Source organism: Scyliorhinus torazame, chromosome 2 (genome assembly GCF_047496885.1).
Source record: "Scyliorhinus torazame isolate Kashiwa2021f chromosome 2, sScyTor2.1, whole genome shotgun sequence".
NCBI lineage: Eukaryota > Metazoa > Chordata > Chondrichthyes > Carcharhiniformes > Scyliorhinidae > Scyliorhinus > Scyliorhinus torazame.
The window spans coordinates 372,438,129-372,465,850 of record NC_092708.1 but is presented as its reverse complement, the minus strand read 5'-3'; the positions used below and the strand labels follow the sequence as shown (position 1 = coordinate 372,465,850).

Genomic DNA, 27,722 nt, shown 5'->3' with positions numbered 1-27,722 from the left:
CATGCTGCAGTTTGAAGATGCAAGGGATGATGTGATGCACACTGGCATCATGTTGCTTCCTTTTTCATGCATTTACATTTTTGTATTGTACAGAAGTTATGCTGCAGCTATACAAAACCCTGGTTAGACCTCACTTGGAGTACTGTGAGCAGTTCTGGGCACCACACCTTAGGGTGGCTATTTTGGCCTTGGAGGGAGTACAACGTAGGTTTACAAAAATGATACCTGGACAACAAGGGAGGCAGTGGCGTAGTGGCATTGTTGTTGGACTAGTAATCTAGAGACCCAGAGTCATGCTCTGGGGACCAGGGTTCAAATCCCGCCATGGCAGACGGTAAAATTTTAATTCAATAAAAATCTGGAATTAGAAGCCTCATGGTAACCATGAACCCATTGTTGATTGTTGTTAAAATCCCATCTGGTTTATTAATGTCCTTTAGGGAAAGGAAATCTGTCGCCTTTACCTGGTCTGGCCTTAAATGTGACTCTTAAATGCCCTCGGGGGTAAGCAATAAATATTGGCCCAGCCAGCAACACTCACATCCCATGAAGGAATAAAGAAAAAGGGTTTAAGTTACGAAAAGAGATGACACAAATTAAGGGCGGCACAGTGGTCGCTGTCCATGTATGCACATTCTGTGTTTGTGAGGGTCTCACCCCCACATCCCAAAGATATGCAGGGTAGGTGGATTGGCTACGCTAAATTGCCCCTTAATTGGAAAAAAAAATCCAGTACTCTAAATTTATATTTTATAAAAATTACAGAAATTAGCCCTGGTTTCGCTAGAATTTAGACGGTTAAGGTGATCTGATCAAAGTATTTAAGACAGGGTAGATCAAGATAAACTATTTCCACAGATTCGAGATTCTAAAACTAGGGGGCATAATCTAAGAATTAGGGCTAGGTCATTCAGGAAAGATGTTAGGGAGAACATCTTCGCTCAAAGGGTCTATATACTGGGAAATTTGGCATGTCAGCTACGACCCTCACCAACTTCTACAGATGCACCATAGAAAGCATTCTTTCTGGTTGTATCACAGCTTTTGGTATGGAGCCTGCTCTACCCAAGACCGCAGGAAACTACAAAAGGTCGTGAATGTAACCCAGTCCATCACGCAAACCAGCCTCCCATCCATTGACTCTTATCTATAATTCCCGCTGCCCCACTCACCCCGGACATACTCTCTTCCACCTCCTTCCATCAGGAAAAAGATACCAAAGTTTGAGGTCACGTACAAACCACTCGAGACCAGCTTCTTCCCTACTGCCATCAGACTTTTGAATGGACCTACCTCGTATTAAGTTGATCCTTTCTCTACACCTTGCTACAACTGTAACATTATATTCTGCAGTCTCTCCTTCCTTCCTTAAGTACGGTATGCATTGTTTGTACAGCATGCAAGAAACAATACTTTTCACTGTATACTAATACATGTGACAATAATAAATCAAATCAAACAGGAATTGAAGGTAGAACAGTTGTTAATTTTAAATCTGAGATAGATAGATTTTTGTTCAGCAAAGATATTAAGGGATATGGCCAAAGGCGGGTATATTGAGTTAGACAACAGATCAGCCATGATCTCGTTAAATAGTGGGACTGGCTCGAGGGGCTGAATGACCTACTCCTGTTCCTATGTTCCTACTTTTTTTTTTTTACAAAGAAGTGTTTTTGCACAGTCAGTGGGGAAAGCAAGTTTAAAACAACTGATTAAGCTGTTGTGACAATTTGTGGTGGATGATTGTTTAACATTTTGATTTATAACACTGACACCATGAAAACCTTTGTAAGTTTAATGATTTCAGTAAGGTGCATGTGAAATTTTGGGCAATGCTCATTTGAAATACCCTTTGCACGAGTACAGATTTTGGCTTGCCAAAGTTAGGTTGATCATTTTTGATCAGGACTCCAGAATAAGGTACTGACAGTGGCAGTAATTTGAAGCATCATAAAAGAAAAATATCATCACAAGCAACAATAAATATTAGCTTAACGACTATTTTTACCTTTTCACTTTTCTCTCTCCTCCCCTTGGTGTATACATTGAATAAGCTTAATCATGGTGGTTGCATGCCTCATTCTATTATCTAAGCTCTATTTTTTAAAAAATCATTTACGGGATGTGGGCACTGTTGGCGGGGCCAGCATTTATTGCCCATTCCTAGTTGCCCTTTAGAAGGTGGTGGGGAGTTGCCTTCTTGAACCGCTGCAGTCCCTGAGGTGTTGGTACACTCACACTGCAGTTGGGTAGGGAGTTCCAGCATTTTGACCGAGTGATGGTGAAGGAACTGCGCTATATTTCCAAGTTGGAGTGGTGAGTGGCTTGGAGGGGAACCTCCAGGTGGTGGTGTTCCCAGGTATCTGCTGCTCTTGTTCTTCTAGATGGTAGTGTTATGGGCCAGGGTTTAGAGAACCCCAAAGTGTATCATGGAGTTCACCTGACCCACAACTTTTACTAGATTGTGGTATGGGGAGCACACGGCTCACTCTTACAGGTAAGCTTTCCTTTTTAACATCCATATGACTTAAAAACAAAACCTTTTATCAGAAGCACATCAGGTTAAAGTCACTACTGAAAACATTTATAATTCTGAATTCACCAAATGATCAAGAGATAGTCTTTTGATGGCAGAGAGAACAGCAGTACACCTGCTTGGTGTGACTCCAGCTCCAACTCTGAAAACAAAACTAAAACACACCCTGCAGCAAGCTCAAAAACGAAAGTAAAAAGCTGACAGACAGCCCAGCTCCACCCACTCTCTGACATCATTGCAGTAGTAAACACCCATTTCTTAAAGGTACTCTCACATGACAGTAGTGGTCGTGGATTTGGAAGGTGCTGCCTAAGAAACATTGGCGAGTTCCTACAGTGCATTTGGTAAATGGCACACATGACAGTTGTTCATCGGCAGTGGAGAGATTGAATGTTTGTGGAATGGGTAGCAATCAGTGGGCTGCTTTGTTCTGGATGGTGTCGAGCTTCTTGAATGTTGGAGCTGCATTCATCCAGGCAAGTGAAGAGTATTCCATTACAGTCCTGACTTGTACCTTACAGATGGTGGACAGGCTTTGTGGATTTGGAGGTGAGTTACTTCCCGTAGGATTCCTAGCCTTTTACCTGTTCTGGTAGCCACAGTATTAATATAGCTAGTCCAGTTCAGTTTCTGATCAATGGTAACCCCCAGGATGTTGATTGTGGGGGATTCAGCAATGGTAACTCCATTGAATGTCAAGAGGCGATGGTTAGATACTCTCTTGTAGGAGATGTTGTTACTGTACTTTATTCAGATAAACAAGTTGTAACGATTTCCCGATGCTCATGTTCTCTCGGATAATGGTTCTCTTTGTTAGTGGAATCTTGTGGAGGTATGCCTCATATTTTCTATATTTTGCCACAGAAAGAAAAATAGACTTGCATGCGTATGGTGCCTTTTACAACCTCAAGACACCCCAAGAGACAGATTCTGTCCATGTGGAATAAAGGTAGCAGTATTTGCTAACCACTGCCAGCGGAGTGTTTATATAAGTGATCAGGGAGGAGATGTGGCATCTTGTCCCATAAGCACGGTTTCTTGATGCTTATAGTAAAGGAGAACAAATTGCAGGCATGGGAGAGCCAATCCAGGAGTCTTTGCAGCAGAGTTTCTGTGTGAGCAACTGACGAGGCATCCTCATGGAGGGCTTCTTTAATCTCTCTTTTTGTCTTCACTGAAACATGAACTACTTGCAGCAAACAAAGAAAAATTCAAGAACTCCTATCTGCACTGTCTGTGGTGCAGCATTCTGGGTATCGTGTTCAAGGCCAAGTCACAAATGTGACAGTCCTCTCAAAAGACAAATCTCCCAAGTATGTTGGTCACTGAATTGGAGGCAATTTCACTGGCTCGGCGACATTTGCAGGATGGAAGACTGTCGTGTACCCTAAGAGTTTCTGTATGGCAAGGTAGCCAGAGTTAGTGGGCTGACAAAAGCTTCAATTCAAGGGTGCTGCAAGCATGACAGTAAGGTGCTAAATATCAATTTCCGCACCTTGGAGAGACTAGTTGATGGTAGGGGGAAGTGTCGCCATCACCTCTGGGCCAGCATGTGCCAGCGTGACTATAGTTGTTCCGCAATGGTTTTGTTTTTAACTCATTCGTGGAATGTGGGCATCACTGGCTGAGCCAGCATTTATTGCCCATCCCTGATGGCAGTTAAGAGTCAACCACTTTAGTGTGGGTCTGGAGTCACATGTCGGCCAGACCAGGTAAGGATGATGGATTTCCTTCCCTAAAGGACATTAGTGAACCACATGGGTATTTACAACAATTGACAGTGCTTATCGTTAGGCTTTTAATTCCAGATTCCTTTTCGACCAAATTCAAATTTCACCATCTGCTTTGGTGGGATTTGAATCCAGGTCCCCAGAGCATTACCCTGGGTTTCTGGATTACTAGTCCAGTGACAATGCCACTGCCTCCCTAACATTGAAGTTGACAACCCATAATGGCACCTGATGACCACTTCATATGTGGCACAACCTGTCCCATGTGGATTGGTCTCCACAGCCATCATCAAAAGGGCACCATATGAAGGTACCTCATTCTCAGCAGATGTGAATTGCCGCATGTCCATCATACACAGATGGAAGGATGCCGATGACAATATCCTTCAGATAAGATGTTGAACCAAGACCTTATCCAACCATCAACACCAAAGATCCCACGCCGCTAATTGAAGATCGTGGCGTTCTTCTCATGTCCTAACCACCATTCTTTCCTTGACTAATTAACACCAATAAATAAACAGATTTGCAGGTTTTTTACCTCATTGCAGTTTGCGGGACTTGCTGGAGCAAAATAACAATTTGATTGCATTTGACCATGTAACAACAGTCGACCACACTTTACAAATAATTAATTTTGTGAAATGCTTTGAGCCATTTCAACCTGACACTTTGTAAGTGCAAATATTAATTGTCGTGATCAAAGTGGATGTGAAGGTACTAGTGCTGGCTCTGTTGCTGAAATTGGCAATAAAAAATTCACTCCCTGATGTTAGCTGCCATTTTAGAAGACGTAGAAAATGTGTGTTTTTTCCCTCGAAATTTGTGCTCCTCAAAGGGTTAATATACTTAAACTCATTAATTTTTCTTAATGATTTTTCCACTTGACTGAAATTGTTAATCTGTACAACACAGCAGTTGTCTGTCTGCTGTGTACATAACTTGTGTCTGCAGATACAAGACAATTTAGTGAAGTCTCAATTGCTTCCCCACTTGACTTGACACAATTAGCTGAGTGCATGACATGTTGATTGCTGATAGTCTCAATTGAAGGGTGCACTGCTGCTAAACTGTCATATTCAGTGGGCAACTTGAAATATTTTTAAATATTTGCTTGACCTTGTAATTCCTCTTTCTATCCTCCCTCCAACTGCGAAGGAGGAGAAAAATTGCATTAGAATGCCAGTTATTCGTGTATCTTTTACCCAAAGAGTTCAAACCTGTAGTTCATTCAAACCTGTAGGTAATGTGGAGAATCAAAATGCGATCCATATTAAAATATTGCTATGTACCAGCTTCATTGTATATTGTAGTGTTTAATTGTGCCTAATTTTTTAACCTCATTTCATTCTGGGAGAATAGGATTTTACATGATGGTAATGCTCGTCCATCCCTCTGTGAGCACTTCTCACCTCACCAGTTTAAAATGGTTTCACCTGATTTGGAATCAAACTTCATTAAATCATCCCTTCATTCAGAGGAGGTATAGTTGGAAATGGGTGCCCTCCAAATCATTGTCCCATATGTGACAATTGACACCAGTTTCCACTCTGAATATTAATCCACAGGAACAGCCTTTTGATGTCTAGAACATACAGTGCAGAGGAAGCCATTCGGCCCATCGAGTCTGCACCGACCCACTTAAGCCCTCACTTCCACCCTATCCCCGTAACCCAATAACCCCTCCTATCCTTTTTGGTCACTAAGGGAGATTTATCATGGCCAATCCACCTAAGCTGCACATCTTTGGACTGTGGAAGGAAACCGGAGCACCCTGAGGAAACTCACGCAGACACGGGGAGAACGTGCAAACTCCGCACAGACAGTGACCCAGTGGGGAACCGAACCTGGCTAGCCACAGTGCTATCCACTTGTGCTACCGCGCTGCCCTAAAGCATGAGAATTTGCTGATGACCACCTAAAGGCATCAGTAATATCTGAATGGTTGTTCTGGAAAAGAGCCTGGTGGTTTAATGTTTCTTTTTATATTAGATGGTGAAAATACTTTACAATGAACCACTTTTCACTGCCTCCTGTTTCTTGTTTTTATTCACTTCATCCTTTTGCATTTTTCATTGAATATTGTTCAAGACTGAAGGGACTTCATAATTTTAGAAGGATGTTTTAACAACATTGTTGTACTTGGCGATGATCAAGTCACCTGACTAAAGGAGTTGAGATTTTACATCGGGACAGAGGCGAAGTGTTTTCAGAATAAGGTCACGGCCAAAGTGAATAATTAAATAAACAATCGGACGAGTAAATTGGGCTGAAAAGACCGTTGCATAGATATAGACTTAACCCGACAGTTTATTTGCTTTGATTTTAACGTTGTGGCGACTTTAGAATTTTATTGACTGTATGTAGGTAAGAATATCTGTGTTCTCAACATTGCAGTAGAATTATTTCTCCCCCCCCCCCCCCCCCGTTAAAATCAATTCACTTTGATGCACAGACAAATATTAAATTAAATTTTGATCACATCAGACAACGGCCCTGTGATTATTCAAAAGATCTTCTGCTTGACAAAACAACTTAGTTTAATTGACCCTGTCGGGAAAACTTTTCGCCTTTATATTTATTGCGTATTTACAAGTTGGTTGGCTATGGGCTCAACACGATCAACAAATTCATTTTCTTTCATTGGGGAGTAACAAAAGATGCATATTTAGTTGATGATTAAGACAGGACATGAGGAGTTGCGCAATTTACCTGAACTCCATGCGGGGCTTGTAGGGGGACATTAATTCTGTCGAGCGCCCCCTGGACCTGGGGCATCCGGCGATGGCAGTAAATCCCGCAGCCTGAGGAACCTGGTGGCTTGGGCCGTATTGAGGTTGATGTATTTGCTGCCCGGGCATATGGGGCCTCCGTAACGGCGCCTGAAAGGATCCCATTGCAAAAAGGTTCAGGGCGTCCATCACCTTGACTGCCACCGGGAGCGGGTGTCCTCCCCAAAACCTCGCGGCTCCAAATGCAGCAAAATTTGGCACAGATGTCTCACAATCTCCCTCAGCTGCGGTAGTCAGCGGTACGCTCGGTCTAGCAGGTCTTTGTACAACAGGCGCTGCTGGTATACACAGGCCTGAGGCGATGCCTCCTGCCCACCTCTTCCTCAGCCTGTTGGGTGGCTGGCACCTGGGGCAGGCTCCTGTTTTGCAGGGTCCTCCCAGAGCAGCTCTTGCTCATGCAGCCTGAGTGCATCGGCTAGGGATACGGCGGCTCGGCAGAGGCCAACCACTCCTGGTTTGATACCAAACAGGGGTAAAGGGCACACGTTTGCATGGTGAGTATCCCCATTCCAACCAGGTCCAATGATCTACCCGGTGGCCCTGGCCTGCAGTACGACCCACATGTCCCCCTCCCCGGCCGCTGCTCCTGACACTTTACCCTCGGTCCCGCTGCCTTCCATCCCACACCCATGGCCTCGTCGGCACTGGGGGACACGGGACACTCTAATGCCACCACCCATCCCTGCAGGCAGAAGCACCAGTGACTAGCGCTACTGATACGCTAGTGATACACTCTGCGGCCCCTGTCTTGCGGCCTCCTGTGGGGCACCTCCTTGGGTGGGCTGTGTGAAACCCTGCCTTCAGGGTGACGCGAGTTTGTGAGGGGGGGGTTGCAGTGCGCTATTGACTGGCGCCGTACTTGGTGGTGTGTGGGCAGCGCCCATGGGTGGGGGTCAGCCAGGGGGTGGGCACCCTCTGGAATCGTAGCTGCGGTGTGCTGTGGGTCCTATGTGCGATGCACAGGTTGTGCCTACTTCTCTGGGGGCAGGAACGCAGTGGGCAGCCAGGGCTTAGTGACAGCCTGTAGTCATGCGGGGTCAGCTAGCTGAGGATGTCACTGGCGGGATGTCTGTCCTGCGAGGGGCAGTGTGCCAGGGTGGGTGCCGGTGGCCATGGTACATGCATCCGCCAGTCGGGACGTGCTTCATGGCTCCCTGCTTCCCCTGCTACGCCTTGGATGGGTGCACTGGGGTGTGCCAACACCTGGTATGCCACTGGCTGCGCTGAACCACGGTCATGCCGTTGATGGGCCAGCTGGGATCTGTGGGCTTCTCTTCTCTTGCCCGCTCTCTCTCTCTTCGCTCTCGCTCTCTCTCTCTCTCTCTCTTCGCTCTCCCTTCTCTCTCTCCTCTCTCTCCTCTCTTTCCCCCCTCTCTCTCTCTCTCTAGCTCCACCCCTCCCCCTTCACCCCCACTGTTTCACTCGGTCCCTCACTTTCTACTTCGCATCCCCAACCCCTCCCTCTCCTTTTGGAGAACTGTGGAGAGCCTTGCATCGCTTTCCTGCAGAATGGCTTGACCTTATAAGTGCCTGTCAAACACTGAACTGTACAGCGGTAGGTCTTCAATGAGGAGCTCCCTCTCTGAGCAACTCCTTTCTCTCTTACCCCCCTTTCTGTCTTCCCCCCCCCCCCCTTTCTGGCTCGCCCGTCCCCCTTTCTGTCTGGCACCCTCACGATTTATGTTACCTCCCCTCCCCGTTTCTGTCTCGGCCCTCCCCCCTTTTCTGTCTCTGCCTGGCCGCCCCCTTTTCTGTCTCTCTGATTTTGCCGTTCCCCCTTCTCTGTGTCTGTGCCGTTCCCCCCCCCCCACCTCGCAATACCCAGTCTCCCCTTCTCCCCGTCACAGACAAGCCTATGTTTTACCTTTCCAATGCTCAACTCCCACCAACTTATTCCATTCATCTGAGAGCCGTGATGCAAGTAAAACTGGTCAAACATGAATTATTCCATCTTAGAAGGAGGCAATAGAGATCTCCTGAGAGGTGCATGAGACAGTAAATTAAATGAAATGAAAATTGCTTATTGTCACAAGTAGGCTTCAATGAAGTTACTGCGAAAAGCCCCTAGTCTCCACATTCTGGCGCCTGTTCGGGGAGGCTGGTACTGGAATCGAACCGTGCTGCTGGCCTGCCTTGGTCTGCTTTAAAAGCCAACCATTTAGCCGAGTGTGATAAATCAGCCAAAAAGGAAATTCAGGACTGATTGCTGTCCCACCACACCGTAATCAGCATGTAAATGAGGTAGTGGAAGCAAACACCCTAGAGTTCATGTAGATACCTGAGCTGGAATGGGTAAAATGGCCATCCTCGTCTATCAATGATGGCATCTTCAGTGACACTATACTGGACCCCATTCTCGATTAATCATACTTGGCAACTTGTCTACTGCATTTTAGACATGTCTAGAAATATACTGCAGCTTGTCTATTTATGTGCCAAATAAGGGGAAAGAGACATTCTTCCTTGCTATTTCTGGTTTCTTCTGGAAATCCCCGAAGAAGGCACATGCCTGAATACTGACACGCATGCTGAAAATGCTGAAAAACTCAGCAGGTCTGGCAGCATCTGTGGAGAGAGAAACCGGGTTAACCTCTCGAGTCCGTATGACTCGTCAGAGGCTGAATGTTTCCCGATATCACTGCATGCCTGCATCAGCAAAGCAGTTCCAATGCCCAGTACAAACCATGTATCGTTTAATTTGCCATTGGAGAGTGGGTTCACTGGGTTATAACAAAATGGTCAGGAAGCCTAAACCTATTCTTTTGCTGAGGTGATTGGGGGCCTGTTCTTGACCTCCACTGACCACATACAGGGTTTTGCCTTAGTAGAAATGTCATCATGTGCAGAGGCTAAATGGATTTTGTTTTTAAACATGGTACGTGGTAGACCGGACAAGTTATTTTCCTGAATGTATCTTGTCACATGAAAGTCTTTTTCCATTCCACCCTCTGGATATTTAGAACAACATTGGCTGTTTCTAGGAACATTGAATGAATGCACCATTGAATGCTGAAAAACTGCAGTATTATATTGATGTTTATCCTTGTCTTGGAGTAGGCGATGTAGAAGCTGAAGGATTGAACATGACAGTGTAAGGAAATAAACCATCGACTGGCTGAGTAAGGTACTGGATTGAGACTGGCAAAACCTCTGAGCATCAATTTGAGTGCAGCACTGGGTGAACATGCAGTCTCTCTCAAGCTGGCAACAAACCCGAGTGAGACAGCCATCGGGTGGCAAAACAGAGAATGGGGTAATCTCTGTCAAAGTGACCAGTTTGCACAGCACATTGCAGCTGGGAATCTGGCATAAGCTGGCATGTCTTTACTCGGGTGATAATCTTTGCTGTGTACCCCTCCCACCTCGCATTAGCAACGTGAGTTTTTTTCATTCTGTCATGGGATGTGAGCATCTCTAGTGAGGCCAGCATTTATTGTCCATCTCTAAATGGGGTGGCACATTGGTTAGCACTGCTGCCTCAGCTCCGGCTTCAATTCCGGCCTTGGTGACTGTGTGGAGTTCGCACTTTCTCTCCATGTCTGCGTGGGTTTCCTCCGGGTGCTCCGGTTTCCTCCCACATGTCCTGAAAGACCTGTTTGTTTGGTGAATTGAACATTCTGAATTCTCCCTCCATGTAGCACAAGTGGATAGCACTGTGGCTTTACAGCGCCAGGGTCCCAGGTTTGATTCCCCACTGGGTCGCTGTCTGTGCGGAGTCTGCGTGGGTTCTCCCCGTGTCTGTGTGGGTTTCCTCCGGGTGCTCCGGTTTCCTCCCAAAAATGTGCAGGTTAGGTGGATTGGCCATGCTAAATTCCCCTGAGTGTCCAAAAAATGTTAGGAAGGGTTATTGGGTTACAGGGATAGGGTGGAAGTGAGGGCTTAATGTGGGTCTGTGCAGACTCAATTGGCCGAATGGCCTCCTTCTGCACTGTATGTTCTATGTATGTAATGTACTGAACAGGCGACGTAGTGTGGAGACTAGGGGATTTTCACAGTAACCTCATAGCAATGTTAATATAAACCTACTTGTGACACGACTAAAGATGATTTTTTTAAATGCCTTGAGAAAATGGTGGCGAGCCACTGTCTTGAACCACTGAAGTCCAAGTGGTGTAGGTACACCTACTGTGTGGTTTGGAAGGGAGTTCCAGTTTTGACCCAGGGACAGTGAAGGAACAGTGGTGTAATTCCAAATTAGGATGGTGTGTGGTTTGGAGAGAAACTTGTAGGTATATCTGTGATCCTTGTCGTATGTAGTACAGGCAGCGGCTTTAGAAGGTGATGTCAAAGATGGCTTGGTAAGTTGCTGCTGTATATCTTGTAGGTCATACACTGTCTGGTGGATGGACTGAATGTTTATGGTTAGTGGGGGTGCCAATCAAGTGAACTGCTTTCCCCTGGATGGTGTCCACCTTCTTGAGTATTGTTGGGGCTGCACTAATTCAGGCAAGCAAAGAATATTCCATCACACTCCTCACTGGTGCTTTATAGATTATGGACAGCCTTTAGGGAGTCAGGAGGTGAGTTACTTGCCTCAGAATTCCTTACCTCTGATTTGTTCTCCCAATCGTAGTACATGTCTGGTCCAATTCATTTTCTGGTCAATGGTAACCTCCAGGATGTTGATATTGGGAGATTCAGTTGTGGAAATGACATTGAATATCAAGGAGAGTTGGCTAGATTCTCTCTTCTTAGAATTGATCATTGCCAGGCACTTGTGTGGCAAGAATGTTATTTGGCACTTATCAACTCAAAGTTGAATGTTTTCCAGATCTTGCTATACAGAGACATAAACTGCTTCAGTATCTGAGGACTTGTGAATCGTACTGAACACTGCAGTCATCAGTGAACAACACAACTTCTGATGTTACGATGGAGGGTAGATCATTAATGAAGCAACTGAAGATGGTTGGGCCTAGGTCATTAACCGTAGGAACTCCTGAATTTATGTCCTCTGGTTTAGACAATTGGACAACCACAACCATCTTCCTTTGCACTTGGTATGACTCCAACCAGTGGAGAACTTTCCCACTGATTTCAGTTTTGTTAGGGTTCCCTGAGGCCACACTAGGTCAAATGCTGTTTTGATCTAATGGGCAGTCACTCTCCTCTTGTCTGTGGAATTGAACTCTTTTGTCCATATTTGGACCAAAGCTGTAATGAGGTCTGGGTGACTCTGGCGGAAACTAAACTAAGCATCAATAAACAGTTACTGCTGTAAAAGTGCCACTTTATTGCACTGTTGGCGACACCTTCCGTCACTTCGCTGGTGATTGAGAGTAGACTGATGTGGTAATTGTCTGGATTGGATCTGCCATGCTATTTGTGGACTGCACACACCTGGGCAATCTTCCACATTGACAGGTGGTTGAGAATATTGCTACAATACTGGAACAGCTTGGCTGGGCATGGCTAGATCTGGACAAGTCTGCAGCATTGCAGCTGAGATACTGTCGGGGCTCATAGCCTTTGCTGTAAACAGTGCCTTTGTCTATCATGGAGTGAATTGAATTGGCTGAAGACTGGCATCAGTGATGCTGGGGACCTCGGGAGAATTGTTCTCCCTTTTTCTGTTGCTTCTTCGGTTGATGAGTAGTTATTCACACTGAATGGGTTTGGCTTGCTTGACACTGCTCAGTCAGACTCCATTCACCTGCTTTTCCCTCACCCTTCCTGCCACTCAACAAGGGTCAGAAAGCTAATGCCTCGTGGTTGGACGTCAGCTCCAACTTGAATTTCACAGCCAAAGGATTATGAGCTGTTACTCCAGGCTGTAGCCACTCCAGTCTGTATCAGGATAACTAATCCTAAATCAGTTTGACCAGTCCCCAATGAATTTGTACTTTGTAAAATATTGTTGTAGGTCAACCCAATTTTGCATTAAAATGTTGCTTCCCAACTCACTTTAAATTGTCATTCAATAGCCAAAGTCTTTTTTTAAGCTTGGCTTTTTAATGAGGAGGAAAGATGTTGACTGCGTTTGACTGAACCGAATTGGAAGGTGTGGAACCAGAGTGAAAAGAAAGAAGTGACCTTGGGATCCCCCAGATGCTTTGCATCCACTCGACTACTTTTTGAAGTGTAGTCACTGTTCTATAGAAAATGCAGAAGCGAAATTACAAACAGCAAGCTCCCCGCAATAGCATTGCGGCAATAACTCAATAATCTGTTCTCGTGACCTCGGTTGAGATTAAATATTGTTGGGACGCCGAACAAATTATCCTGCTCTTCGTGAAGTAGTGTCATGAAATCATTTGCATCCCCACCCTTCGAGGACAGAAGGGGGCTCAGTTTAATGTCTCATCCTAAAGACTGGAAAGGACATTCAATTATCACTCAATGTCCTAGTTGTTTTTTTAGGTGCAGTTCACTGTTGCGTGGACAAATGTGACTGTAAGGTTCCTCAAACCTCAAATAAATGGCCAAACAATCTAGTCAAGAGCTCATGGTGGAGAGGGTAACATATCAACATGGATAAATGATTGGTTAGCTAACAGGATGCCAACTGTAGGGAGAAATGGGTAATTTTCTGGTTGTCAAACTGTAAGGAGTGCCACAGGGGCCGGTGCTGAGACCTCAACTATTTATAATCTATATCAATGGCTTGGATAAAGGAACAAATGTATTGTAGCTAAATTTACCATGACACTAAGATAGGTAGGAAAATAAGCTGTCATGGGAGGTAGAGAGCCGACAAAGGAACATAGATAGTTTAAGTGAGTGGGCAAAATTTTGGCTGTGGAAAATGTGAACTTGTCCATTTTGGCAAGCAGTAAATTATTTAAATGGTTGAGATTGCAGAACTCCGGTTCAGAGGGACCTGGGTGTTGCTGGTACATAAATTATAAAAAGTTATTCCACATGCAGTAAGTTATTAGGAAGAGGAATGGAAGGGCGACACGGTGCCTCAGTGGCTAGCACTGCTGCCTCACGGCACCAAGGACCCAGATTCTATCTCGGCCCCAGGTCACTGTCCACGTGAAGTTTTCACATTCTCCCCGTGTCTGCGTGGGTCTCACCCCCACGACCTAAAGATGTGTAAGGTAGGTAGGTGGATTGGCCACGCTATATTGCCCCTTAATTGGGTAATCTTAAAATTATTTTAAAAAAGAATAGATATCAGGAGGAGGTTTTCCCTTGTTTGGGAGACTAGAACTAAAAGGTATCCCTTTTATAACGGAGATTAGATTTTTTTTTTGTGCCTCAAGAGGGTCGGCAGTCTGGTATCCTCGTCCCTGGAAGGCAGTGGAGGCTGGGTCATTGAACATTTTCAAGGCTAAGTTTGAACATTTTCAAGGCTAAGCCCGATAGATTTTTGACAGACGAGGGAGTCGAGGGTTAAACAGGTAAGAAAGTGCAGTTGAGACCACGACCAGATCAACCATGATCTCTTTGAAGGCGGAGGAGGTTCAAAGGGCCGAATGGCCCACTCCTGCTCCCAAGTCCTATGTTATTTAACAGTGAGAGTTGATTGAGCAATGTTGGCCAGGACGTCCGGAGAACTCCCTAATTTTGTACAAATAGCTTTGAGCTTTATTTTACATATCTACTGGAAACTGAAGGTGGAGCCTCCGGTTTCCTCTTGACAAATTCCCTCAGTCTCGTACATGCTCGACACTGCACTGTTTGGTGGCCAAGCTAAACATAAGTCCTTAGTGGGGCTTGAACCAGCAACCTGCCGATTCAGTCAGGTGTGTCACAAACTCAGCCGAGATTATGTTATTAGTATGAGACCGCCAACCACAAAGCCCTCTGCTGACCGACTTCAATCAAATCACAGCTTAATTGTGAAGTACATGGACCAAGTTTGCAAAAAGACAGCCGACATGTAAAGGATTCATTTGGTTGCAGAACTTCAAATTGCCAGTAGATGGTGCCACTTACTTGCATGTTGTGCAATATTGCAAAATAGCATTGGCGGACTAAAGCGAACCTTGGAACTTTTTTTTAATATAAAATTGATTTTTTTTTTCCCCCGTAGCAATAAACATAATGTTCTTACAGAGAGATAAGATCAATAAGAAATTAATTTAACCTTTTCTTTTCTCTGAAGAAATATGATTTTACAAATATTTGAACCCACTGAACTCTTGCAATTTTAATCTTTCTCGGCACCAAGGTTGTGTTATTATAAATTACTGATAATTGAAAAATGGTAAAGTGTTTAAACTTGGGATTCGTTTAAAAAGGAAAAGCTGCAATATTAATCTGCAGCAGTACAATCAATACCCTAGCAATTTTTGTTGAAAAGTATAGAATAAGTCAGTATAGAATAAAAGCAGATTTACTTTTTATTACCAGACTAGTAGTTATTTTGCGACAGTGTCCTCGTGAGCGCAGGAGTCAATAAAAATGGGCTTCTACATGGAACTACTTTAGTATCCGTCAGTATATATCTGAGGGATTTGGTCGCCTGTAATTATTTTCTCCTCTTTATAATGCAGTCGACATTGAAAGCCGATAGACTTGTCTAACATTCAAGCTGGGGGTTTTATTGAAGCCAGCTGCCTGTTAATACATGCTGCTGCCTTGATGCTGAGAGCAAGCATCTTTCATGGAACAAAAAAAAAAGGCTATGGTTTATGATACTGTGTTTTTCTTTTTCCATAAACGGCAATGCCTTCCCCCGCCCCACCCCATTTCTTTGATTTTTCTTGAGCTCTTTCATCCGAAGGTGTTGGTTCCTTGCAGGTGTTCAGTTCCACTGTCACTCTCCAGTACCTATGGCTATTATATGCGGATGAGCCCTTGACTGTCGATGTGGCCAAGAATGATCCTGCTGCCCTTGCCCCCTAAACAGCAGCATGGGCCCGTAATGGGCTTTTTGTTTAGTGGGAGTTTGCTGTGTGAAAATTGACTGCCATGTTTCCTATTTTACAAGAGTGACTAAAAGTACTTTTAATGGCTGTTTTAAGTGCTTTGTTAGGTCCTGAGGTCATAGAGGGCATTAAAGAAATGAAAGAAAAATAAAGAAACATTTCCCTGGACGGGTGCAACCTGGGCCCAGGAACATCTCCAAATAGTTGAATGTAGAACACCGATGACTGAAGTCTGGGTGCAGATCAGCTGTCCTCTTGTTTAGAGAATTGTGCATGACGTAGAGCTGAAGAGGGTAGAAAATTTTCTTCCGAAATAAAGATTAAACAGCATGGAATCTTTAGACTGTTACCCTTTGCAATGTATACTGACCAGGCAGTGGTTTCTTTCTTGCGGTGCACATACGGGCATTTTAAGAAAGAAAGAGGAAAGTACGCAATTATATAGATACATCTTCAGGATATCCCAAAGCACCTCTTAGTCAATGAAGTCCTTCAGAAACATAATTACTGTTGTGATCTAGGGAAACATTTTGCTAATTTGTATATTGCAATGTCGTACATACTGGAAATGAGATTAACAAACAGGTAAGCTTTTGAAAGGTGTTGGCGCAACGGTTAAATGTTGAACACTTACCTGCTCCTTTTTGAGTTGCTGGTATTTGGCATTTTACATCCACCTGCATGGGAAGGTGGTGCATCATCTGAAAGATGGCACCTCCAACAAGGCATCACTCCCTCAGCACTGCACTGAACTACAGATTTTGTGCTGAAGTTTCTAGAGTGCGAATTGAACTGGAGGCGAGAGTTGGCACAGCTTTGTCAAAATTGATCTAATGTCAGCCGCATGGGGAAAAGGACAAAGCTTTATTGAAATGTCACTGTTCATAACCTCATTCTGTATGCTCCAGTCGTACTTCAGCGCTTTGCTGTTAACACTTCACTGTGTGGTTAAACCCTTAAACTGATCCTTACTAAAATGAAGAAATTAAGGTGTACCAGTAATTTTTAATAGTCCACACAGGTTACAGAGGTGAGTCTCTGCTGGGTAGCACTTTTATTTTTAAACGCAATTTGTCTGAAATTGGTCAAATCGATGCTAACGATTATGGAACATTTAGCGCAAATTATATGCGGTGCAAATCAGGATTCCGTGATCTTTGGTGCTGTTTTAAAACCATTGGAAGCCCTGCCCACAAAACTGGGCACCCCCTCCCCATATTGAATCATGGAAGATTTTACTTTTGGCAGTGTGCAAATGTCATGACCTGAAATTTTGAGCTAAAAATAACACTTCTGAAAGCTAGCACAGTTTGTACTTGATTGCCAATTGTGCCCGAAGCCGAAACTCTTGGCTACAGCGTACTAGCCCAAACATTTCCTGACAATTGAGTGGAAATTAATTCCTCCTACATTTGAAGTATTAATGTTGGGTTATGGAATCCTTTGCTTGTCGACCGGAAATAAACGGTGAGCAACACACTGGAAGTCAACTTTTACATTGCTGACTGCTGCTAGTACAATAATAGGTTGAAATCTAAAGAACCTCCATGAAGAAAATTAACAGTATATGTTTTAGATTAGAATAGGGTGCTTTGCAGTTAATTGAATAACTTTTTACGATTCCAATTGATGTTCTAACTGGATGAGAAGACTGTAGAATGGAACCCTGGCTCAAAAGACCGTAACTTACTTTTTTAAAAATAACATGCGGAGGACCAGAGTCACAGGACTGTTGGTTTGTTTTAACAACAATAAAGAAACTTTAATTAAACATGAAAATTTGGATTATTATATCATACTCCTTTACTCTTACCCTTAGCTTGACAATTACGCACAGGCTTTAGAATTAACACGGATTACAAAGTAATCTACAATGGTCTCATTAACACAAGGTCCCTTTGAAGCACACAAGATGACTGGGCAAATACACTCTCCACTCGGAGCCCCAAGTGAATGTTTGTGAATGTCTCCTCAGAATCTCCCCAGATGATTGTTACGTGAAAGTTTCCAAACTCCACTCCCAAACACAAACTTTAAAACCTCTCATAATTATGCTTGCCCTTAGCTGTTTGCATTTCCAAATCCAGACCAGTTTTTCCAAATGACACTTGTAAACAAAGCTTCCACTCCACTTTTAACAGAGAATCCAGTCCAGGATTTTACACCAACCCCATTAGGATTTCTTTGTCTTGATTGCTGTGCGAATTGCTCACAATTGCTTTAGTCCTCGATTCCCAGATTGCAATAAAATGGCATTAGATGTTGGATTTACCTTTGAAGGCTGCTGTCCCACTTTTAAATCTGGTTATTGCAATTGTCTCTAACTCGGAACACTTGGTTTACTCTCCATTGAATTCTTCTGAGCCATATCTTGGTCTCTGTCCACTTAACTCCAGTTGTCTTAAACTTTCTTTCTGTCCCAATTCCCTGGCTATCAGGACTGTAATTTGTATTTTAGAGAGCTTGCCTCTTTGCAACCCCCATTCTGTCCAATCTTTCTTCTGGCAGAGTTGAAAGATGATCACTCTCCAAGGTCCTGTCTCCAACTGCCCCTAAATCCATCTAAAACTAAAATTTAACAGCGTCTCTACTTTATAAAACCCCCTAGCAACGGCCACATACCTCTGCTGGCCTATTTATTCTTCACGCTGTAGCCCCATCCAAGCACAATAGAAACACAGTGGGAACCTAGCCAACACCCACACATACAAACATCCTTGTTCAGCATGAATCTGACTATAGGTTTTACCCTTTCACGCACTGAAACATTGAACCCACTTAAAACTATGCCTTATTTATGTTTACCAATACTCGCCTCACTAGGGGCTTTTCACAGTAACTTCATTGAAGCCTTCTTGTGACAAAAAGCGATTATATTAAAAAAAATACAAATATAATTCCCTTAAAACTACCTTTGTTTTTCTAACAAACTATAACTGCATTGTTTTGAGCGTATTATCTGTCCAGCAGTGAGGGGGTGTTGCACTGTTGGCAGTGCCGCCTTTCGAATGAGGAGTTAACTCCAAGCTCAGTCAGTTCAGGTGGATATAAAAGATCCGCTGACATTCTTTTTTTAAACTAGGAGTTACCCTGGCCAAAAATAGAAGTTCTGATTGCTGGTCCTTTGCTGTTTGTGGGAACTTGCTTGCCCACAAACGCATCTCTTTCTACATCACTACATGAGAGGGGTTCTATAAATGCAGGTTGCTTGGTTGGTTCCTTCATGTTCCAAATAATTTAATCTTGTGGTTTCAGATGAATGTAATAAACTGCTTGAGCTACGCTCTGGCAGTCCACAATGTTATCTGGGCACCTTGATTAGATTGCTACCTTGTAATCACTGCTAGATAACTATTTTGTATATGGCACCATAATGCTGAGTTAATAGGTTTGTTTTGTTTGTGGGGGGATCTCTTCAGATTCATAATGGGTATTTCATACTCCTGAAACAGACCCAGTAATGCACTGCTGGTGCTTTATTTAGCAATTCCTACCACAGGCAGTCAAAATAGTTTTTAAATCAGATTTACGCTGTAGCCTCAATATTGATTTAGTTGCAGTTAGGTTTGCCATGTCGAGATGGAGTAGGGCATTCATTCAGCTGTCGAACCTGTTCTGAAACAAAGGGCAAATTTAATGGCCTCTCCCATGGCTGGAGGGGTGGGGGTGGCATTTAATCAGGTGGGCGGGGTCTGCATTTCGCCTCCACCCCATGGGAAGGTCCATGGTTGGCTTTCCCCCCTCACTGTCATTTTGGGCCTGTAAGTGGCCAATTAATGCCACTTAAGGATCTCTTCATAACCGCCAATTATATTAACCCAGCAGCAGTTTGACCAGCTGATGGCTGAGACCCCTGTTGCCTCCATTAAATGTTGCCCGAAATCTGTTTCATGTTCCCGTTGCAGTTTCCCACCTTAACGTCTGCAACCACAAAGGTTAGCTGACCCTCTTGCTCAAGGTCTCTCCAAGTGTCTGTAGCTGTTTGGTTTCAACTTCCTTTCCTCCTTTTTTTGCTACAAAGTTGTTACCTTTCGCTTATGACTTCTCTTGTCGTTCACCACGGTAGGTCTTGTGTCTGGACACCCGTGATTTCCATCACTGCACACTTTTTATTTAGTACTTGACCAAATTTCCCATCATGCAATTTGGTTCAGCTACAACAGGAAAAGGAAAGGCTTAGGTTCCTACCTGATTCTCCCAACTCGCCGCTTGTCCTCCTCTCCCGAATCACCGCCTCTCACTTTTTCACTTCCCGCATTGAGAGCAGGGGGAGGCGAGTGGCGAACGGGAGGGCCAGGGGAGGAAAGAGGCGAGTGGGAGGGATGAGGCAAGCTGGAGAACTGGGGGAGGGAAGAGGCGAGCGGGAGGGCCGGGGGAGGGATGAGGCGAGCTGGAGGGCCGGGGGAGGGAAGAGGCGAGCGGGAGGGCCAGGGGGTAGGGGGGGGAAGAGGCGAGCGGGACGGCAGGGGGGGAAGAGGTGGGCGGTAGGGCAGGGGGAGGGAAGAGGCGAGCGGGAGGGCCGGGGAGGGATCAGGCGAGCGGGAGGGCCGGGGGAGGGATGAGGCGAGCGGGAGGGCCGGGAGAGGGAATAGGCGAGCAGGAGGGCAGGGAGAGGGAAGAGGCGAGCGTGAGGAGCGGGGGAGGGAAGAGGCGAGCGGGAGGGCCGAGGTGAGCTGGAGGGCCGGGTGAGGGATGAGGCGAGCTGGAGGGCCGGGGGAGGGATGAGGCGAGCTGGAGGGGCGGGAAGAGGCAGACTGGAGTGCTGAAGGATGGAATCGCAGTTAACCTTTTGAATAAAACTAACTTGCTCAGTAACCCCATTCAGAATGATATAATGGTGGCGCAATTGGGGAAACGGCCCTAATTTACCAGCTGCACTAAAATGAAAGCCCCTTAAATGAGAAACGCTTGTGCTTGAAATGGAAGCAGTTCAGAGGAAGTTAATTCTTGGGGTGAAGAGTTTTTTCTGGTGGAGAATGTTGTGCCGGTTGGGACTGTGCCCATTGCGTTTAATTTTCTGAGGGGGCTTGACGATGTTTTCCCACATTGGGGAGTCTAGAATTAGGGGGCATGGTTTAAAAATAAGGCTGTCCCATTTCAGGCAGAGATGAGGAGGATTTTCTTCTGAGGGTCGTTAGTGTTTTGACTTCTCTTCCATAGAGAGTAGTGGAGGCCAGGCCATTGAATATATTCCAAAGTGAAATAAGTCAGATTCCTGAATTACGAGGGAGTTGAGGAATATGGAGGGCAGGCAGTAAAGTGGAATTAGATCCACTCTCTGATCTGCCATGAACCTATTGAACAGTGGAGCAGGCTCGAGGGGCTAAACAGTCTGCTCCTACTCCTATTTCTTATCTTATGATATAGTTACAAAGTTTTTCCTTGCAACAGCTATCTTATTGTGTTCTAGCATTAATAGTTTCTGTTGGAGAGTTTGTGAATTTTTCTGTTGATAAGAGGTGCAAGAAGCCAATGCTAAAGAATGGAGCACTTTTCCATTTATAACGTGCATTTCCTGCTCCCAGGTCTGACAAACCGGGCCGGTGGGATACAGACAGAATGCTTTTTGCTGCCTGTCCAGTGTATTTTACCCCAAGTACTTGCAGGCCATCCCTTTTACACCATTTCTGTCCATTTCTCACGTGAACCCTCTCTGAGTGAAATTGCCAGATTGTATTCCAGAAATATGAAAAACTTGAATCATGTATCAAATTCTTCCTCGTCCACATTCTGACTCTGAGCCACTCCACAGCAGATAGAAAAGCCACTTGGAGCAATTTTAGTTCCATGATCATGTTACGTGTGGGCTGGTGAAGTAGCCCCTGACTTATGTACACTGGCACCATGTGCCTTTTCCACCACATTTGAGTGGAAACAGAAGTTTATAGCAGCTAAAATAACATTTACTTTTATTCGGCTAAGCATAGTCGTCAAATAAACTGCTTAAATCAGATTAAATAAATGTTTCACCATAAGGGTTGTTGGCAAATGAATCTGGCATATAGATGCATTAATTTTCTCTCAACTCACTTGAAATTGTGTACAATCATCCTTCGAAGAAGGAAATACAGAAGAGCCAGGTTTATTTCGATCATTTAAGTTTGTCTGTATGCAATGGTTAAAAAGTGGATATTGTTACTCGTATTTCAGAAGCATCTTGCCTTTAATACTCCTGTCCTATGAAGAAAGCGGAATGAAACAGGTTTTTCCCCCCCACATTAAAGCACAGTAGAGCTAGCATCTAATTAGCAGTCTTTTGTGATCTCCAGTTTGGCCAAAACTGCATTATCTGTGCTGGCTTTTGTTGTATAATTGATTTGCGGTGCAGCTACTTAAACCTGAGTCTCCCCCCTCCCCTCCCCTCACCACTACTGTACTCCTGATGCCAACCAATCTACTATTGAGAGAAATGATGAATTACCCCAACTTCTGATGCTAATGCATCAAGGAAGAAATTGCACGCTACATAGACTGCCACTGACAGTAGCACTGCATCAGAGCGCAGTGCAAGGAAAGGCTCCCAGTCCATAAAAAAAAATCCGTCTCCCGGGCCCCTGCCAGTGTCAACAAGTGAACGCTTTTGGAAAAGAGGTGACATTCGGTAGGCTGATGAAGGACTTGTTGGCAGCAGATTGCGTTACTGTCACAGGCCCTAAGTTTTATTTTGTATTGCTGGTGGGTTCTGCTTGCAGGAGTTGATGGAGCAGATTTATGACAGCTGCTGGGCACAACAAATTAAGTTGACAGTGATGTATGGGAGCATTATGGCATGATGATCCTGCCGTAGCTCGGCTGGACTCCTCTTGCTTCATTTGGCTCTTGTTAGTATCTGTTAGGCTGCTAAGTAATGAAATTCTGCTGACTGACTTGTGTTTTTTTTTCTCTTTCCCATTCTCCTGTTTGTTTGCTCCCTCTCCATCTCTTTCCCCCTTCCTCCCCACTCCCACTTTTCCCTGTACTTTCACCTCTTGATTCTTAGACCCATCCAAATGCTAGCAAACTGCCCTTGAAGGAATCCTTCACGTTTGACGATTACAGGTTGGTATTTAAAAGAAAATGTGAGAGAGAATTTAGGAAAGTTATATATTTTTTTCCCCTAGTGAAATAGTGTTGTGAAACGAGCTCTGCAGCAGCCTGTGCATAAAGTTAGTGCCTCATTTTAATAATGGGAACCCCACTGTACTTGCAATCCATCTGCTTCATCAAAGGTGACTCATCAGGCAACGAGCAGGATCTAAAATGTGCTGACTTAAACACTCTTAAGAATGAGAGAGTGAAATACAGCATTTTTCAAAGACAACAAACCCAAAGTACTTTATCCAAGTATAGCTTTTTGTTTGATGTGTTGAGAAACGTATCTAAAATTTGCTTACTGAAGACTCGATTGATTTGCTGATCATCCACTGGCATTAGTAAGTTATGCAAGTGGACATATCACTTTCGTCTTTATCTGTCAGTGGATTTTCATCACTCAAACTCCAGCTTCCAACTGTTGCACTAAGTTAATACTTTATAACTAATTTTAAAAAGCGATCAAAATTGAGGAGGTAAGGGTTCTTTAATATCCTTCGAAATTTTCTACAGTAGTTGTCACAGCAGCAGATTAATCTTTAATTCCTGGAGATTCCAAGACCGTCCTGAAAACTAAACCTCCGAAGGACCACGCTTGAAAATGGGTCGAGTTCAAACTTTTAATCCGCATTTCCTTGTTGCTGTTCAATGACTATTTAATTCCCAGTAGCTATCCCTTAAAATAAAAGCGGAGTTTATCGTGGAGGCTGAATGTGCAGGAGGGTGAGGGTGGGAAGACTGGAGGTGAGGGTGAGGGAGCCTTTCTTTGAAGACCGATCAAATAAGATCAAAACAATTGTACCCGCAAGGGTCTGAATAAGGCCTCTACTAATGCCATGTTGAACTCTTAATTCTGATCGGAGTACAATTATTTTTGGATTTATTCTTCATGTCTCTCTTTACCTCACATGGGTCTGATGTACATGCGGTGTTCCCACTACAACACCGGTCGGGTTTGATGCTTATGAAACACAGACAACCACAGAGATTTGGCAGAGAACCAGTGATGGCACAGGCACATGCTAAATAGACTTTTTTGCACAAAGTAGCAGGAATCCAGAAGCAAAACAGTGGATGCTGGAAGTATGAAAGAAACTCAACAGGTGAGGCAGCATCTGTGGAGAGAGAAACAGTGTTAATGTTTCAGGCTGTTCTGATGAAAGGTCATGATTTGAAACTCAGTTTCTCCCTCCACAGATTCTACCTGACATGCTAAGTGTTTCCAACGTTTTCTGATTTTATTATTAATAGAATATGGCCCCCCGAGCCTGCTTTCTCATTCAGTAAGATTATGACTGATCTTCTACCTCACTTCACTTTTCCGTCACATTCATTTATCCCTTGATTCCTTTAGTGTCCAAAAATCTGTCCATCTCTGGTTTGAGTATACTCGATGGCTGAACGTGTAAAAGCCTTCTGGAGTTTCAAGAATTCCCAAAGTTCACAAGCCTCTCGATTACAAAATGCTTTTCATCTCCGTCCTAGGTAGAGTTTTATCTCATCTCACTGCGCTTGTAGACTTCAATGAACAGCAGCTTGTAGATACAAATAGTTTAGAACTGCTTTATTAAGTGTGTAGTCTGGTTCATAACCTAAGAGTTTGTCATCACCAGCACCTTCAGTCACAGAATTAAAGGAGACGTTAACCTAACACAGTTGAGTTGCAGGGGTTTTATTACACGTTTAGTTGTGTGTTGTGTGAACCTTCTCTGAGTTTGATGTCTGAAAAATGACTGCTGAACATTCTCTGATAGGGTATATAAACTGACATATGTTTCATAGATCATAGAATTTACAGTGCAGAAGGAGGCCATTCGGCCCATCGAGTCTACACCGGCTCTTGGAAAGAGCACCCTACCCAAGGTCCGCACCTCCACCCTATTCCCATAACCCAGTAACCCCACCCAACACTAAGGCCAATTTTGGACATTAAGGGCAATTTATCATGGCCAATCCACCTAACCCGCACATCTTTGGACTGTGGGAGGAAACCGGAGCACCCGGAGGAAACCCACGCACACACTGGGAGGATGTGCAGACTCAGCACAGACAGTGACCCAAGCCGGAATCGAACCTGGGACCCTGGAGCTGTGAAGCAATTGTGCTATCCACAATGCTACCGTGCTGCCCATACCGTGTTTGCATATAACTTCCCCCACATGTGATGATCCATGCTCTCCAAGGGATAGAGGAAGATGCTGAATCAACACTGAGAAGCAGCAGTGAGATTGGGAAAAATAACTGAAAGAATGCTTGAAGAACATTTTTGTCTTTGGGCGCTTTTGAAAGAAGAATGGTGGCTTGGTCCTTGGGGCATTCAAATTTATGAAAGCATTGCACCATGGTCTGGATATTACAGGGTGCCACAGTCCTAAGAGAGCAGGGGGAGGCGAGTGGCTAGCAAGGTTGTTTTCCCCTCCCCTCGTACAATACCAGGCAATGCAGCTGAACCTGCCAGGCTTCCCGCATCGTCTGGACTGCCTCGCTGTGGGTAAAGTACCAGCCGGGCCAGGATGACTCCAAAACCTCCCCACTGCTCCCTGTAACATTTTGTAGACCATCATGAGCGTAAAGTTAGGCGGTGGAAAGGCCCCCACTGGATTTTACATGCCCCCACTTGTAAACTTGCTGGTGGGGGGAGAAATCTATTGGTGGGAAGTGTAAAATTCAGCTCCATATCCTTGAACTTGAAAATATCAACTTACTTTCCAATTTCATAACGGTTTCATTTTTCTGTTTCGTTGCAGATGGGCTGTCTCTTCTGTCATGACCCGCCAGAACCAAATTCCAACTGAAGATGGTTCCCGGGTCACTTTGGCCCTTATACCTCTGTGGGATATGTGTAACCATACCAATGGCTTGGTGAGTGAAACATCCACTTATACCCTGTAAGGGACTTTAGTCTGCGTCACTTAAAGTTCACCTTTAATTCAAGCAATCTGCCCTTATGTTTGTTTCCAGCAAGTAGCCCAGTGACAAAGCAGTTTAGGCCTTGTCTTTTCAAACAACATTAAAATAGTTGCCTGCCTGTGAGGTCTTGGAGCTCAAGGTGCTTCCTGCAGCAATGCAGACTAGCTAGGTTGCAGAATGACCTGGGCTACAGACTTCCCCACAGCCACTGCTTGTGTTGTTGTGACTTGCGATGAAACAGTTGTTCAAGCTCTGATGTCTTTTAATGGATACGAGTGAGTCTCTTCTCAAGGAGTCAATAGCATAGATATAGAAAAGGTATTTCCTCTCATGGGCCACTCCAGACTGGGCGACATAATCTTAAAATTAGGGCAAGGCCATTCAGTATGTTAATCAATCAGGAAGTACTTAAAGGGTATCAGCAATTCTGACTCCCAAAGGCTGTGATTGATAAAACAGTGAGAGCTTTTAAGACTAAGATCGCTCGTATTTATGTTAGCTCAGGGCATCGTGGATAGATGGAGCTCAGATATAGATCAGCCATCATCTCCTCAAATGCTGGAGCAGGCTTCAGGGGCCGAATAGCCTGCTCCCGCTCTATGTCAAGTTGGAAGTTGGCCAACTGATACACTTCTATTGTGTGAGAAGGGTTAATGCAGATAAACTATGAGCCGACAGCTACGGGTGGTTATCAGTCCTGCAAAATATCTTGGGTGATGGTGGGCACGAATGGATCTATTTGTGCGGTTAGTTATGCAAGTACAAACTCCAAAGAAGGCACACGTTGCCCTTAAATCCACATCTGTTCATTACATAATAGTGAAAGATATTTTCTCATACCGTTTCTTGGTATGGAGAAGCAGCGTTCCTTGTGATTGGATGATAGACAGCTAATGTGGACAAGGACTTGAGAGTGCAACAAATGTAGTTTTGTCCTCTGACTGTGTAAACTCTTATGTATTTCATCTTGGGAAGAGCGAGAGGAAATTTCCACCTTTGCTTTAAGCTACGGTTTTACATAGACTGTTTTTGTACACACCCAAGGACATTTCAGACCTGGAAACGTTTTTTTTAAAGTATTTTTACTCCACACACTTTCAGCATTTTTACAATTTTCAACAACCCCACAAACCCCCCCCCCCCCCCGACCCCTCTCCTCCCTCAACATCAACGGTAACCAACTCCCCAAAATGCACGATAAACAAACCCCAACAATTCTAGAACCCATCACTTGCTCTCCCCCCTTTGGAGCAAACTTCACTTTTTCCAGGGTCAAAAACTCCAGCAGGTTCCCCCGCCACGCCGAGGCACAGGGTGGAGAAGCTGACCTCCACCACAGTAATGATAACAATAATCTTTATTGTCACAAGTAGGCTTACACTAACACAGCAATGAAGTTACTGTGAAAATCCCCGAGTCACCACACTCCGGCGCCTGTTGGGGCACACCGAGGGAGAATTCAGAATGTCCAAATTACCTAACAGCACATCTTTTGGGACTTGTGGGAGGAAACCGGAGCACCCGGAGGAAACCCAAGCAGACACTGAGAACGTGCAGACTCCTCACAGACAGTGACCCAGCGGGAATCAAACTTGAGACACTGCCACTGTGAGGCCACAGTGCTAACCACTATGCCAACGTGCTGCCCAACAAGACCCACCTGCGAGCAATCAGCGAGGCGAAGGCTAAAACATCTGCCCCGCGGCCACCTTGAGCTCCGGAGGGTCAGACAGACCGAATATGGCTTCTAGGAGACCAGGCTCCTTGTCCATATGTAAGACCTCTGAAATGGTGCTGAACACCGTCCTCCAAAACCATTCCAACTTCGGGCAGATCCAAAATGTATGAACATGGTTTGCAGGGC

The 27,722-nt window shown here is 44.6% G+C and overlaps 1 protein-coding gene across 2 annotated transcripts in view; it reads left to right on the top strand.

Annotated features, from left to right (window-relative positions):
• The window catches only part of setd3 (SET domain containing 3, actin histidine methyltransferase), a 184,453-nt gene that overhangs the window by 127,353 nt on the left and 29,378 nt on the right, over nucleotides 1-27,722 (top strand). For both annotated transcript variants that reach the window (XM_072493008.1, XM_072493000.1), the window contains 2 exons: nucleotides 22,857-22,915; nucleotides 25,696-25,810. In XM_072493008.1, coding sequence (XP_072349109.1) covers nucleotides 22,857-22,915; nucleotides 25,696-25,810 — 174 coding nt within the window. The remainder of the gene's footprint in view (nucleotides 1-22,856; nucleotides 22,916-25,695; nucleotides 25,811-27,722) is intronic.